This window comes from Gavia stellata, chromosome 16 (genome assembly GCF_030936135.1).
Source record: "Gavia stellata isolate bGavSte3 chromosome 16, bGavSte3.hap2, whole genome shotgun sequence".
NCBI lineage: Eukaryota > Metazoa > Chordata > Aves > Gaviiformes > Gaviidae > Gavia > Gavia stellata.
In genome coordinates, this window is record NC_082609.1 from 5,768,854 (window position 1) to 5,785,740 (window position 16,887).

At 39.9% G+C, this 16,887-nt stretch overlaps 1 protein-coding gene across 1 annotated transcript; it reads right to left on the reverse strand.

The window, feature by feature from the left end:
- Positions 1-1,438: 1,438 nt before the first annotated feature.
- CLK4 (CDC like kinase 4) lies at positions 1,439-13,015 on the reverse strand. Its single transcript, XM_059825233.1, has 14 exons — positions 12,940-13,015; positions 10,815-10,874; positions 10,011-10,168; positions 8,721-8,946; positions 7,422-7,512; positions 6,959-7,025; positions 5,156-5,272; positions 4,892-5,058; positions 4,707-4,801; positions 4,033-4,162; positions 3,837-3,919; positions 3,254-3,333; positions 1,881-1,968; positions 1,439-1,789 (listed from the first exon to the last, which is right to left on the reverse strand). The coding sequence occupies exons 2-14, from the start codon at positions 10,866-10,868 to the stop codon at positions 1,652-1,654; spliced, it is 1,494 nt and encodes a 497-aa protein (XP_059681216.1). The 5' UTR covers positions 10,869-10,874; positions 12,940-13,015; the 3' UTR covers positions 1,439-1,651.
- Positions 13,016-16,887: the final 3,872 nt, after the last annotated feature.

Below are 16,887 nucleotides of genomic sequence, written 5' to 3' on the forward strand. Positions count from 1 at the left end.
ATAAACTTTTTTTCTCCCCCATCTGCCTTTGATTTGGATTGCTTAGCTGATATGCTCAGCCAAATCCTTGCTTTGCCGCTCAAGGTGTTGGATGGAAAGCGCTGTGGGAAGAAGCAAGGGAAGGAATTCACTGCCGTCCTCCTCGGTCCTACCGAGCTGACCTGGATGGCACCAACCGTTATGTTTTCTGTCATGCAGGGAAGAAACAATGATGTGAACATCAACATCCCAGGAAGGGGGGGTGTCTGTTACGAGATACAGTCAAGCACAGTAGGTGGCACTGGTTACAGAAGATAAGCTTTCAAAGCCTCATCCCAGCTATATTCTGCCCCTAAGTCAGAGATAGGCATGTCTGGAGCCTCTTGCAAATTAAGCCTCCTCCACATCAGCGGAACAAGGGCATCAGTTTAAAAACCTTACCGTGCATTAGGACTTACTCAGCAAGCACAAAACGTGAAGTCAGGCTCCTGTGGAGCTGAAATAGTTTGCCGTTTCCTTCCCTAAGAAAGGCTCACATGCTAAAGTCAGAACCGCAGTAAATGGCCAAAAATTGCTTATTGCATCTAGACCGACAGTCAGCCTGGATGAACCCTACCATGGAAGCTTGCCTTCCTCCTGCTCAGCAAGCCATCTATACTGCGTCAAACAGATTAAAACAGTGTTAAACAAGACCAAGAAAACATCAACTTAAACATGGAAGAGCAAAATCTACCGAAGTGCATTACCGGGGTTTGGAAAGCAGTACCGTTTCCTTCTCAACTCAGCACCAGAGCTCAGGAGTCGCAACTGAGAACCCGCCTTCCTCCTTCCTATAGTGTGATAACAGTGCTTCTCAGTTGCCAGGGTTACTTAGAGATCAAGGTCCACAGAAACATATAATCTGAAGACTTCAGGATGATCTTGTTACCATTGCAAGAGAAGGGCTTAAATATGCCACAATTTTGTGGCATGCAGTTATTTCTCTGCGTTTTTCTCCAAGGGCAGTACAGTCCTAAAAACCTTATCATGAAAAGGCTGATTTTCAATACATCAAAACAATATTGAAAATGTTACTTTTCAGATCTTAACAAAAAAGTACCTATAAATACTTAACACTGAAAGCATCAGACAAGCTTCCAGAGGCTAATTAGCCAGTCAGAGAGCAATGCATCCTGTTTAACAGAAAATCTGGGAAAAAGGTGACCCACAAAAGAGACACCTACTCAAAATATACACCGTTTTCAACCATGTTTCAGAATGCTACCACAAAGTATTATAGAGCATGATTAGGTACGTTTGCCCTTCAAATCTTCCTGACTAATTAAAGGAAGCTAGTTAAAAACATTTAATGTTTTCACAACTCATTCAGCTAGCCCACAGACTCCTCACCTCAAGTCAGATGCTTAACTAGACCCAACTGCAAAAGACACGGGTAGTTTCAAAGAGAGAACAATTTTCAAAAATGAAAATTACTTTTATTTTTCACTTTGATACCCATAAGACTACAACAGTTCAACAAGGTAAACATAACAGTTATACAAAACATATGTAAATATTTACAGACTTAACTGTACAAAATAATTTAAAGTTTACAAAAGTTTCATGCAACCTCTGTTGACTGACACAGTCTAGGAAATCTCCTTGGAGAAGCATAAAAGATCTTTGAAATTATTTATTTATTTAATGGTTCAAAAAAAGGATGCTGCAAGGCTTCATCAAGAGTAATTCTTTTGGCTGGATCATATTCCAGCATTCTGCGAACAAGGTCAAACAGACTTTGATGATCTGTGTCTTGGCAATGCATGAATTCCTGGAAGAAAAAAAAAAAAAAAAAGGAAGCATTTCAGAGAGATCTTTCACAACTGCAAACCTAACAAAATAATAAAGATGTCGTCTCCTACCTTTAAAGGCTTACAGCGTCTCCTAACATATCGTCCTGCAGAACTGTGTTCATCCCAGTCCAATTGGTCATGGTGAAAATAATGCTTTCTGCATGATGAGGAAAATAATTTTAAGATAGTGTCACTGCTAAAGTGGGCAGATGTTTTTCTACGAAGCTCTGAAACACCACAAAAGCGTTCCTGCATATCCCTCTGCCTTTGGGAACCAACATCTCTTTTAGATAACATTTATTCACAGAGACCTGTTGCTTTGATACTACATTGTCACAACATTTAGAAAACAGGTCCTTCAGTATTCAAATCGACACAGAAGCCATTGAAAATGTATTTTCCATTACTGACATTTAAAGAGATGGATGCTTTCAGGTGTTCCAAGAGAACAACTTGGTCTCATCTGCTAGTAACAAAAAGACAGCTTGTCAATCTATCAACTTTTTAAAAACATTTCTTATAAAATCTGCAGAGTTTAAGTGGTTAGCAAATGCTTAACAAAATCAGTTATTCCCAAATGTCTTTAAAAAGCGTGCTGCAAATACAGGAGATTACCAGTGCAAATAAAGTTCTGACAAATCCACACCTCAGCACCACGTTAACACTGCTACATAGGTAGTATTTTATTTTTTAAATACTGCCTGAATCTATTCCAATTGCAGCTTTCTAAGTTTTTTCCTCATTTTTCAAAATGCATTATGAATCAGCTGGACAACTGTAATTTGAATTCTACTATAACATGAATTACAGGATTATCTAGATTAGCTGACAAAAGGACAATTCATTTCAGAAGGAGAATGGACCATCAAATCTCATGTGCTCTGGATTTTGAACATAATGGGGGGGTTAGGGGAGAACCCTGTGCTGGCTGCTTCTCCTTGCAGCAGAAGCGGGAAATGTCTGCTGCATGTAGTTATCATTGAGGAAGAGAGAAAGCAACATCACTGAAGCACACATCTGAGGGATATGAAGGGACGGTGGAAGAGGCTGGCAGCTGTATTAGCAAGACAGGACCCTCTTTTTCCTCTTACGGATAAATATATGGATAAATCTTCTGATGACAGCAGGTTCTTTGTTGTCACAGTTTATAGAAAAATGGGTGTCTAATACTGTACTGGTGACCATACCAAACTTAGCCAGTTTCTGTTCAAGAGGCTGGCATTTTGGTCGCTGGCAACTCAGACTAAAACCAGAAAAGAGGACTACTGTCAACTATTTAATTCACCTAAATCTGACACCATTTCTTGCAATAGCCTAACAGGTGACAAGAAGCCTGGAAGCCTCTTTGTTGATCTTCAGAAGCTCACAGCTAACATTGGAAACTTTAAGATTTCTCTTATAATAGGAAAATATTGGGCAACTTACTTCTATAATGAACTTACCTGGATTTCTTGATCATGTGAGCTGGCAGAGGCCCTAGTATTCTTTCCATCATTGCCAAGTGTTCTTTACTATCATGTGTCTGTGTGAAAAAAGCAATGAATGCACTTATCGCATTTTTCTACTCTCAGCCACTTGGTAACAACACTCATCTACAAACAAGATGTTTGCCAGAGTACTGTCACAGTACCTTTATACATTATCACCTTAAATTATTAAAAATAGATTATGCAAGGCAGCTTGTTATATAGCACTTTCACAGTTAAGATGGCCCCTGAAAAACAGAGTTCATAAACCAAGTTTTGTACGAGTATGTCTTCTTTACTCTTAATTCCAGCAGTATCTTCAGACTCTAGACATGCTTCATCATCCAAAAAGCCAGAACAGATTGTCTTAAATAGTCTGAAGGAGATATCCAAGACATCACATTTTCATATATGCATCCTGTCTTTACAATCTCATCTATGTAATCCTTAAAAAGCCTGTGAGGTTATACCTTTTACAGTAACAGTTAAGTACATGCCACTAAAAGATCGAAATCAGTAGTCTGTAACAAAAATGTTGAATTTAACTTTATGTACATACCTGAAACACTGTAAATCCTAGGTAATACTCAATTAGAATACAACCAATACTCCAAACATCACAAGGCTGTGACCATCCCAGGGCTGCAAAATAGGCAAAGTTTATTAGAACCATGAGCAACTCCTCCAGTTCGTGAAGTAAACACATCTGAATGAACTGAACTTAACTGTCAGAAGGTTTAAAAGTCTTTACTGACCTAAAATAACCTCAGGAGCTCTATAATGTCTTGTAGACACTAATGTGCTGTGATGTTCATCATCAAAAGTTGCACTTCCAAAATCAACAACTTTGATGTCTGTGTTTTTTAAAGTGCGTTCATCTCGCTTCTGCAAGAAAATCAGAATGCTATTTGTTGGTATTTTTTAAAAGCATGCTTAGGCAAAAGGTATTCATCACATAACTGGTATTTTGAAGATAAATAAAGGTAAACATAAATCACTAAAAATTAAACTTATGTAACAAGGTTACAGGCACTTCAGACTCCAGGGTGATCAGATAGAAAGCAAGATCTGACATCCTCTCAAAACACAGGCATGCTTTAAAGAAAGAGATTCAAATGGCTTAAGAAATATGAAGGAAAAAACCTGGCTAAATTCAAAGCCATTAACACAATGCTTCCTATGAATGCCAGAACTTCATTAAACAGCAAAGAACTTAACTAGTGATCAGACGAAACAGTTGAGTTTGAATTGGAGCAAAGTTATTCGCTTAGCAGAAAGTTAGTACATCTCAAAGAGCACAATAAAAACCCTCTAGGAAACAACTCTATTGACCTTTCTACACATACCTTTTTTTTTTTTTTTTAAGAAAAGCTCAGATGAAGACATAAATAGCCCAATTCAAGTTGGGAGAAACAAAGAACAAACTTACCATTTTGGCGTTGTACTTCACTATGTAATCAGACTCCACAAACAAGATATTTTCAGGCTTTAAATCTGTATGAGTTAGTTTATTATGGTGTAAAACTAGAAAAAGAACAGTATTCCATAATTAATACATTAATTTCCTAAAGAAAAAAAAGAACACATTTGATAAGAGTATTGAGATTTACTTACAGTTTATAGACTGGCAAATTTGATAAGCCATATTTCTAATGTCATTAATATGAAATGGCAGAAAGCTGTTCTCCTTAATAAAGTCGTAAGTACTAAGTCCCAGTAGCTCAAAAACAATGCAAACGTGGCCATGATGATCAAACCATTCCAGCATCTGGACACAGCGGCTTAAAAAAGAAAAAATAAACAAATGAAAACTCAATTTATTGAATAATTATCTTCAGCAAATCCTTAGTATGCTGACTATTCTAATTTTATACTTACAAAGTGCTGCTTGGATCCATGGTGTTTAAGTGTTCCAACACCTGTATTTCTGAGCGGGCTGCTTCCCGGTATCTACCAACATTTTTCACAATTTTAACTGCTACATGCATTCCTCTCCTTTAAAAGAAAGTAAAGCATCACAAACTGAATCAATTATTGGTAAATACCTACAACCCCAAAGCACCTTGATTTTAATAAAAGAAATGCAGGAAGATTAAAGGTCACAGAGAATTATGAATTGGATTAGGGGAATTTGACTCAAGCACACTGCACTTAACCAGAACTGTTTTTATAAATTTAATAGCAAGCTTTCCTTTGTCAAATACTCATAGTATATGCTACACTAACGACTTCCCAGTCTTATTATCTCATCTAAGGTGGAATAAACATCAGGAATCCACCTGCAAGATGATTAAAAAAAAAAATCAGCAAAATTCTCATTTGAGGAAAGTACTGCAAAAATGTACGTTTTTTCCTGCAACTTGCACAACTTGTTCTGGCTCTTTTCTAGTGCTCCTATGGAATCGGGGGAATTGAGTAACTTCTGAAGTTTAGATCCTGAGTAATTTGTACTAGTGAAAACTGCACTCAGTGTAACATCCAAACTGTAAGGCTGTTACGTAAATAGAACACAGATACAGATAGTTCATTCCACCCCATTCACTCTTAGACAATTTTTAATTGTCTCTGTAGAACTATTTAGATTCTAACAACTTAAGAATACCGTCTGCCCTCACAACACGATCTCAAGCTCCTGAACAGACTTGTGAAACGACAAAACAAAGAAACCAAAGGCAGAGGAAAAAATATTAGAACCATGTCACAGAACTGCAGATATAAAACATACGGTAAAATAATCTGAGTTTTACTAACTGTTTAAAACTCCTAGCACACACAGAAGTAGTGGAAATACAGTAATTTTCTTCTCCACCAAACACGCCATCACACGGAAGTAACCATCAAAAAAGGACTGGATACTGGAGTACTGTGCATTCAGAAAAACTTCCAAGGGTAATTCTGATTATGGAGACCGAGGAAAGAAATTTACAGCACAACCAATTCCAAGCAATCGCTTTCAAGCAATTGCTTTCACTAAGAATCAAAACTGCTTTCTCAGCACCTCACTGCATCATCTTCTAAAAGTTAGTCTCCCAAATAAATTCTGTACTCTTTACATACCCTCACATTCTCAAGTTATAGCAACAGCACTTGTAGAACCAACAGAAAAACATAATGAAGCAAAACATAGTTGTCCCTCTTTAAAAAGGGCAGATGACATCTACTTAGTAATTTGCACCATGTGACTATACAGCTTGTATAGAAAAAAAGGTAAAGTTATAAAAAGGTTTATTTTTGAAAGAAACCCTCTCTAGGCAGATGCTTCCCAAGACAAATGTGGTTAAGGAAGTTTATTGTTAAAGACAGATTCTCAAAAGCTTAGAGGAAAACCAAAGTATTTCTCTGTATACCATCTTGTATAAAGTCAATACTATCCAAGGGCCTTTCATAGAGCAAAACAAGAAACAAAAAAAAATTTATAGTATTTGAAGAGATGACTGAAGAACCTTAAAAAAAAAAAATCAGGGAGAGATGTGGTATCACCTGAAAATCCTTAAAAATTTTGAACTAGAAATAAGCTTACAAGGTAGCTCTCAAAAACAGTTTAATTTCTTTCTTAAATATACTGCAACACTTTATTTGAACTGCAAGTTTTTTCTAAAGAAAATGTCCCTGAGCTTTAACTTCTGAGCTAGGTAGTGCCTTTTGTCATGAGATCCGCTTATAAAGATTAACAACACTTACATATCATGATCTATGCACTCCACTACTTTTCCAAAAGCTCCTTCTCCTAAAGTCGCAACAATTTCATCTAAAAAGAACAAACACAAGTTAGAATTATAAAACTACTTAAACAAGAATGAATATTATTAATGTAGATTTTTAAATGTGCCATTACAAAAGCATAATTACTTTAAATCTCAGCATCTGAATGCATTATTTTATTGGACAGGTGTCATGAAAACAGTTAGCCAAAAAACTATCTCTTGTTCTAATCTCAAGATCCAAGTTCATTTACTAATTGGAACTTTTTGAACACAGTATTTAAATTCTACAGAAAAGAAGATATGCAAAAAAACAAAAAAGCACAAAAAAAACAGAACAAAAAGAGCAATGAAGATTTCTTTAGCCCCCCTCCTCTGACATACTATTCTAAACAGATTTTTTGCTGAAAAGTTTTTAAAAAGTGTTGAAAAATGTTCTATACATCTTGCTCTTAGAACGTCTCCACTTTCACAGATCAGGTGACCCTCCTCATCATCCTCTACACTCCTGGATCTTTTCCTTCGGTGACTCTTCTGGAAACGGCACCAAGATCGTCCAGCCAATCAATATATCAGAGTGAATTCAGGGCAGAATACGCAATTCATTCAGCGGGGAGATATTCAGGCATTCAGTTACACACCAGGCCACGAACAGTTGGCAGGAGCAATTTCAAATTCAGTCCCCAGAAATTCACAGGGCACAGTTTATGTTACAGAAGAAAAACATGGCAAGGAACAGATTTTCAGATAAATACTTAAAGTGATAAAGCAACAGAAAAACACAACACAATTTTGTCTCTCAAACAGTGGCTTAACTGAAGACAGATTTAAGAATGCAACATCACTATTTCTAATACTTTGCTAGCAAATAGCAAAAACCAGTATTTATTTACATATCTAAGCTTACAGTCAGGTGGAATATTTCTATTTTTAAAACATACACTTTATATAATCTAAACATAAAAAAAAAAATCAAGTAATTTTACTTCCCTCATGTTTAGAGAGAGAAGAAAAATTATTCTGAAGTCCTTAATTTGCATTGTATGATTTAATACAACTTGCTGTTTTCTATTGCAGAAATGTGACATAGAACACCTGGAGCTGAAGATGTATCAGTGGGCATCATGCCAATACTGAGAAATTCAGAGAGCATGCCTTCAAAGAAGGCAAGCAGCAAACTTATCCCATCTTCAGTAAGACATTAGCTGCCATTAGCCAGGCACATGGCTTATCAAAGTTTTCTGGAATCAGGTGTAGAACTGTAGAGCTTGTTCTTGTCAATTTACCAGACATGCACATTTCATAGTTCCAATTAAGCTTACATTAAAAAGGCATGTCACTTCAATTACTTTTAGTAATACCATGTATGGCAACTCATAATCTACCTGAAAAAAACACAGTTCACTATGCTGTACAACTAGAAAGTGACAACTGTACTTTGAAATAGGATAGTTACCTGTTTTCAATTTCGATAACACTTTTCAGACTAACCCCAGTGATCTTAACTACTGGCCACCTACGTTCCCAGTGTATAACTAGTACTGATGATAACCCACCCCGCACCCAACACTTTGATCCAAGAACATATTCATATGCTCGCAAATGGACTCAACTACAAATCTTTTTTTAATAATACAGTATTTTTTTTAAAAGTACTGTGACCAGGAACTGAAGTTCTAGTACTCACTTAAGAAGTCTATTACCACTAATTCATTAATAATAAAGTTAAAAATTACTCATACCGAATGTGATTGGTGACTGGAGCAATGATGTCTCTTATGCTTCCTTTTATGACTACTTTTCCTGCTCCGACCAGAGGATTTGCTATAGTGATGATGGTGACTCTTTTCATAGTCTCTGTGATAATGCCTGTGGTCATACACTTCACAGAAGTCATTTCTGTATTCCTCAACATATCTCCGGTCATGATGGTCTCTTTCATTTATGGCTCTATCGTCCAAATAATGACTGAAAATATATTTTAAGTGAATGTTCTCCACTTCAAAAACTTGAGGTTCCAACAAGATAAGTGACTTGAGCTGAGTTACAGAGTTACATAGTATCTGTCTTTACATCAAGAATGTTTTCTAATTGACTCCCTCCCCAAAAATTGTGGAGCTTTTGATGTTACTTTATTAGGACTCTAACAACGTTGTCAGTCTCAAATACATAGCAGCAATCCACATGAACAATATATAATTCATCCACAGTTTGCGCAGTAAATAAGAAATTCAGACTCAAAAAGGAGAAACACTTCCTAAAATACACTGACAACTCAATTACAATCTCCAAAGTCACAGGATAAAGCACTATTGATACAGCAATAATCCCCTTCTATGCTTCCAAAGCTCAAAGTGCTAAAAAAGAAAAATAAAACCTGGAGACTGAGAGAAGTAGCATTGTTCTTAGTGCTCTGCATTAAACATTAAAACCCTCAGACAGTATCTGGATCAAGGACCTTCTGCACAGGAAAAAAAAAACCTTTAAGAAAAGCTGCTGAGGCAAAGAGCCCGCACATTGGTGTACACCTACCCCTTCCAGCATTTTATAAGCATGAGTATGAGCTCTTAAGAGAATTCCATGGGACCATCTTCTCAAGGAAAAAACCAGAAAAACACATCTTTCCAGTGAAAGCAGTGTGGGAGAAAAAGCAAACCACCTCCAAATTAGTAAGAGAAACTCATACTTACCACTGTATTAAATGACTAAACAAACCTTCTCTTCCTTTTGTTCACATTAAGTAAATGAAAAGGCATACTTTTTACTTGAAATTCAATATTGAATGTATTCAATACCAATACTTAACTGACAACAGTGAAACAAACTAGTAACATTTATTTGTTTTTATTAAAGAATTCTTATTTAATGGTTCAGATACTGTGGTAACAAAACCAACTACCTCTTATGCTTGTCTTAAGTGAGCCAAACCGTAAGGAATTGCCAACTTTGGGCACTCAAAAACTCTTATCCTGAACACATTTATTTTAGACATGATAAGAAACATTAGCACTTCTCAGTTCAGAGTCTTATACCTTTCTGAAATGTGATTTGGTTTATAGTGCTTGCTTTCTTGTCCACTGCTGTGGGACCTTTTCCTGCGTTTACGGCTGCTACTGTGCTTTCTTTGATCCCAGCTCTTTCTGTCCTCCCATTCAGGACAATGAGATTGTTTTGAATGCCGCATCTGCCACTGAAAAAAACAGATCAAGAAAAACACATAAAAGACAAAAGCATTACACTGGTATTTGTAGATGCAAGTCAACTACTGTAGTTTGATCAAATATGACCGAACTAGAAAGAACCATTTCCTCAAATAATTATTCTTCCTCAGCTTCCCCCACCTATTATTTTGGTTTGGCGAGCAGACATAGCTTTCTCATCCTAACACTGCAACACTTACGAAACACAAATCAAGATTAAATAGGCCAACTCATCTTCACTTAATAGCTTCAAACATGTCATTAAAACCTGTTTTAAATAAACTCTCAAGTGACTAAACAGGTTCATTTCCTTAAAAACTCTTCTGTCGGAGAGACCTTAATCTTCAAACATTCTCTCCAACAAAACCTGGATTTAGTTCTTCATGCTATGTTGTACATAAGTCACTACACAAAAGTCAAGTATGTTCAATCAGTCTAAAAACTCCTCACAAATCTATTTACAGATCACTGTTAAAAAGACACTTTTTAAAGTTTTAGCAACAATTACAGTGAACTCTGATATATTAACACATGACTGTGTAGTACTATGAGCCAAGCCACAGTATTTGAACCCTATTAGCATACAAGTATGTGGGTATTTTACAATTCAGCTGATTCGCCAAAGACAAAACCCACCAGCTTCCGTTGCTGGATGTTATATGCAGGAATTCTGTGTTCAAACAGGTACATGCACAACTGAAAAAAAAAAAAAAAGGAAAATAAAGCACAGATGTAGAATTAAGAGTATAACAAAACCAACCATTACTTGTTTACTCTTCTTTGGCAGGAGTTCTGAAAATCAGAGTAAGCTTACATATCTGTTTCAGTATATATTCTGAAGAATGAACTAACACAGGACAAGAAAAAAGTTTCCATAGTAATCTGTGACAGCAAGAAAAGTACTTTTGAAACAAAGATAGCACTAAAAAAACCTCATGATTGTGTGAACTGACACAGAACATCATCGATTGCCTCTATACCAACTGAAGACATTAAGAAGGAAACTTTTAGAACACGTAAATGGCAAGCCTCTTCTGAAAAAGAGGTTTTCTGATATTTTTGTAATACATGTGACAGGCTGGTAGTTAAAAAAAAAAAATAGACACCTGCACCAATTCTAAAGAAATCTGTTTTTAAAATACAAATACACTGCAAACAGTGACAAACTATGCAAAAATAAGTGACTGGTACACCCTTTGAGTCAGTCATGAGCTAGGTCTCACAAAAATCTTATTCACTTATGACACATTAATAAGAAATAAAAAGATTAACGTATCGAATGACAAACAAAAAATGCCTGAAGGATCAAGACAAAATTGAAACCGATTAATGTTTCATTTACATGCCTCAATTTCTTCCCTTCTTACCCAGCTCCAAAGCCATTTTCCTCTATTTTCAACCTACTTAACTCAAATTATGAAACGTACTCAGATTTCAGTTATTCTACTTTTGAGGTTAAGAGTTCCCCCCAACACACTCACTTACAGGTGAATCGAGGATTTTACTTATGATTGCCTTTTTTTTCTTCCCCATTTGACAGAGGGCATGCAGCAATAAGGCTTTATAGTGGACAAATACCTAAATAAAATCACCATTAAAGTGTCCTGCAGAGGAGGGTTTGGGGGTGGAAGGATGGACATTTGACACAGAAAACTGGAGAAAAGGTTTAGTTGAAGACTAACTACTGCTTAACTACACTCAAGTGCACACAGAATTACTGGAATTAAGATGGAAGTTGCAAATTCTGTCCCTAAAGGAGCCAAGTAAATGCAAATGAGGAGGAAATTGTTAGAATCGGTCTGTGCAAGGCCCGTAGGGGCCACAATCCATTGTAGAGTAGGAGCCACCTTAAGATTTTTTGACTATTATGCACTCCGTCTAAATTTATGCACCGAAGCACTTATGTAATACTGACAGCTGACATGAACATATGCATTCCTATAGCATGTGGTCCTAATCTGTATCACAGGCCGTTTTCACTCCCACACTATGCCATAAGGTTTCTCAAATAGGAGCTATGGACTTTTTGTAAAAGATCCATACATAAAGCGCCTCAGGAAGGCCACAAAAGTCCTGCCATAAGCTGCCTACACAGCAATTTCTAAATGTCTCTCCTCGAAAACTTGGCAGGCTCTACGGATCGGAGGAGGTCAAAGGCTTATCCCTTTGAGATGACCAAAGTCCGCCAGGCCAGGCCGATATGAGCGTCTGCTGTACAGACACGCAGGAGCAGGTCCTACAGAAAAACACCCGTTACCCCAACCCACAGCCACGATGCCCACTTCCACGCCCGTCTTCCCTCGGGAGGCCTCTGGAGCCGGGGGGGGGAGGAAAGGCTCGTCTCCGTTGCAATCTGGGCAGGCGCCAGACACCTCCGTGCAGGCCGGGCTGAACGGCCGAGCTGCGCAGCCCCCACCCCAAAAGCACCCACCGCACACGAGGCCCCAGTTCCGCCCGCCCAGCCCCCCCCCGCCCCCACCTCCGCAGAGGCCCTCTCCGCCACAGGAAACCCTGACCGGGGGGGGTCCTGTAGCGAGGATCCCTCCTCCCACCCTAACACCTCCTCAATCAACCCCTCACGCAGGGCTCTACGGTCATCCTGCTCCCCGGGCCGCGGAGGAGACGCGAGCAGCCCCCCTCTCCAACCCTCCGAGCCCCCTCCGCTTCCCCGCTACTTCGGCCCCCTGGAAACGTAAGGGAGAGAGGAAAAAGGGAAGAAGAAAAGAGCCCAAGGAGGAAGGCTGCCGCCTCCACCACTTACAGCTGAAAAAAAAGGCGAGCGAGGCCCGTGTCCGCCCTGCGCACACAAACAAAATGGCGGCCACGACCGAGCGCAGAGAAACTGCTTCCTCCTCTCCTCCCTCTCTCTCCCTCTCGCGGCTTCTGTGCGGCGTGACGTCAGACGCACAGCCGAACGGGCGGGCGTAGGACAAAGGCCGCCCCCTGGCGGAGGTGGGGGGAGGAGAAGAGCCGAGCCCAGACAGGCACCGAGGCCCCGCCCCTGGAGGAGAGGCCCCGCCCCTGACGCGCCGCGGCCGCAGACGCCATGGCCGCCGCTCTGAGGGGAGCGGGGTCCTGTCCGCCCGGCCCAGCCCGCACGCCTCGGCCGGGGCTTTCCCCGCGTCCCTCTGGGGGGAAACCTCAAAGGAGCTGAGGCCATGTGGGCTGGGGACCCAAACTCATGCAGGGGTTCAAGCAGCGAGCCGGGGTTCAGAGGCTACCACCGAGCTGCAGGGCTGCGCTCCTCTGGTGCTGAGCGTCGCCTCGTCAAACGGGGGGAGTGGTCCAGAAATCACACCGCCAATTAATTCCTCCTAATGAACTCACCAAACGGGGTGTTTAAGCAGTTCGGTGTCCAGGTTGATTGCACTGTTCGGCCTTGCTTCATGCTCACACTTAATGTTTAAGAGTAGCTCGCAGGTTAAGTCCCAGGGGAGTCGTTGCTGCGTGATGCTAACAGGCTGTACAGTAAAAACCTAATAAAATTGATTATCTGCCCATGTCAGCAACTTGCAACCGCCCCTTCCTCCGTCAGTAATTGCTCTGACTGCTGAGAAGAGAGTATGTGCGTTGCTGAGTGCGAGCAAAGAGATGTTCCCTAGTCCTGGGCCTGGCAAAGGGATGTTCCCTAGTCCTGGGCCTGGCAAAGGGATGTTCCCTAGTCCTGGGCCTGGCAAAGGGATGTTCCCTAGTCCTGGGCCTGGCAAAGGGGTGTTCCCTAGTCCTGGGCCTGGCAAAGGGGTGTTCCCTAGTCCTGGGCCTGGCAAAGAGATGTTCCCTAGTCCTGGGCCTGGCAAAGGGATGTTCCCTACTCCTGGGCCTGGCAAAGGGATGTTCCCTACTCCTGGGCCTGGCAAAGGGATGTTCCCTACTCCTGGGCCAGGCCCGGGGCAGGCCGCAGAGGAAGGCAGGGTGCCGGGCCGGGCCACCCGTGGGTTACAGGGCTGGTGCGAGCCCCGATTCACACCCGTATAAATGTACTGTGGTGAATCAAGCTGAGCCATGTGCGTCCGGCAGAGACAAACGCTTGCTTGCTCCGAGGAAAGCAAAACCCTGGTGTCACAGGCCTGAATTAATGCAGCACTGTACAGTGGAAAAATACTATTACCAACTCCTCTAGCAGGCACTCAGACAGAGAATTTAATGAGCCCAAAGAGATTGTTCTAAAGTAAAGAAAAGCAAATGCAAGACAAGGGGAAAGTGGAACTGAAATGCAAGCTTCAAATTTATTAACTCACAATGTTTTGTCTGGGGAAAATTACAAATCTCTGAAGGTTGGTGGATAAATTGAAAAATTCCTGAACTCAGTGACTCTTTCCCAGAATAATTTTAGCAAGTTTTACCTCTAATACAGCAAGATTTTGCAACTGAAGCTAAAACCAGAATGTCTAAGGTGTAGTGTACTTTTCATTGAACGAGTGCTGGTGTCTTCTTAATGTCAGTCCCTCAAAGTATTAGCAAATAGTACTAAAATGAAGACGTACATTTGGTTTCGTGGTTTTAACATATTCATTAGTTTCCCAGTGAGCTTAAGATAAGTATTTAAACGTGCTTTGCACTAAAGTGAAAATCCTGTTTCTCTTCCTTTTTTTTTTAAGAAGAGAAACTAAGATACGGAGAGTTGATGGCTGTTTGTTGCCACGTGGTTTTTAAAAAAAACCTTTTTACCTCATAGTCCTTGTCGTATACCAAATCTGTCAATGTCAAATATGGCTTTGGTGCCGGTGGTTTACTAGTTCTCATTTAGCATGTAAATGATTGGTTATTATTTATAAAGCTAGCAATAACATCTGCAAAGTGTTAAGTTTTCCCAACATCCACTGATACAGCCCCTGCCTGAGGAATTCTCCCAACCCACAAGCAGCAGAAAAAAAGATAGAGGGATAAAATTACATATACAGAGAGTACAGAGAGCGAGCATGCACACGTGAACATGCATGCAGAAATGTTGTGAACATGCAGAAAGTATCCGTTTACCTGACACTTACCAACTGTAGCAGATAATTACAGTTTCTCACTCATTTCTTATTCCAAGAGGAATGTCTAGGAAGGGTATCTGGATTTTATGGAAAGTTTCTTGCTGAAAGGCTGATGACAAACCAGTGGCTGGTATCCCTGGCAGGGCAGAGATGATGGGATGTGACAGGATCATGTTTTCTGCCTTCCTTGCCTCACTGCCTCTTCTAGGGTCTTACTAGGTCTTGCCTTTGCTATTTTTGTCTTCCCATATAGATAGATGACAGGCCCTCCAACAGGGCATAGCAGCTCAGCGACTGTTTTGGGAAGTCCCATTTAATGGGAAAAAATAAGCTAATGCTAAAGAGACTATCAGACCTGACTACCTTGAAGCAGGAAAATGTTGGTTCTAGGGTATTTTGGTTCTCTCTGGGGAAGAAGGATCTTCAGCCTGGAATAGGAGAGGTGGAAATAACTATTGTTCCCTATGAAAATGCAATGAGTGGGAGCTAGTAAAAATTTATCATTTTCAGTCAGAGGTTTTCAGCTGACAAATGAAAGAGAAACAAACCTATCAGAAGGTAAGAATAATTAGCTTTTTGTTTTGAACCTTTTTGAGGAAGTGGTATATGAAGGTTGTACCACCTTCACATCAAACACACGTAATGTAAACTAAAGAAATTTCACTCTGAGGCAAAAGCCTCACAACAGCTTTTATAGAAAGTAGCCTCTATAGACAGGTTGCAAAGCAGTTTCACCTATTGCTCTTCATGCTGAACAAAGTGCTTTCAAAAATGCCTCTGTAGACATTCGAAAGAAAAGCAGTATTGAAAGCAGTTAATTTTCCTTCCTGTTCAGGAGGTGGCAGTGAAGACCCAGCAGTAGAGGAATGTCAGCTGGAATTTAAGTGGCGTCTCAGAGAAGGATAAAGTCAGGAGAAAATCACTGGCCATGACAGGGTTATGTAGTGCAAACAAAGCAACAGCCCCTCTAGAAATGGCCATTTTTAAGATAGGAATAATCTAATGGTGAAGAGTCAAATTAGAGAAATTTAGTCTTTACAAAACTGGGAAGGAAACTCATTTCAGTGTAGTTACAGCTACTTCTGCTGTCAACCCTTATGGTATTTACTTTTGTTTAGATGAGGTATTTCCTTGTTTAATTAGACTTTACAACACCAAATGTATGTGCAACTTGAGGAGAGAGTAACACACAATGCAACTATGTTTTAGATTGCTTTGTACAGCAGAATACGTTACAATTCAGCGTAATTATCCTGGTGGGACACATTTGTGCATGTATGAAAAGCTACATTCAAAACATTTGCTTCATAATGCAATTTTGTATGGTCCCTCTTTCAAATGCTTTACAACAGTAGGTGATTCATCCTCACAGCAGCTATTCAGGAGACGTAAATCTCATTTAGTTTTCTCATTGTTCGGTTACAAAATTTAAAGCAGGGGTTGTCTGCCTTCCCCAAAGCCTCAGAAAGACTCAACGGCAGAGCCAAAAATTCCTGGCTTTTAGTACTTCCAGTGCTGTGCTTGCTTTCTCTTAATTAAAGATGTATTGGTTTTGTTTTTCCTCCCTCTGGTTAGCGTCAGAGGGTGGTTGATTAGTAGTTGTGCTTTGCCTTTAGTTGTTTATGGATTTCTGCAGTTCCGTGGTTTGGTTTTTATACTGATGGAGAGAATTTCATACATCCCCTCGATTGGGTGGTACCAGCTGTAGCTTTGCTTGGGAGCTCAGGGAC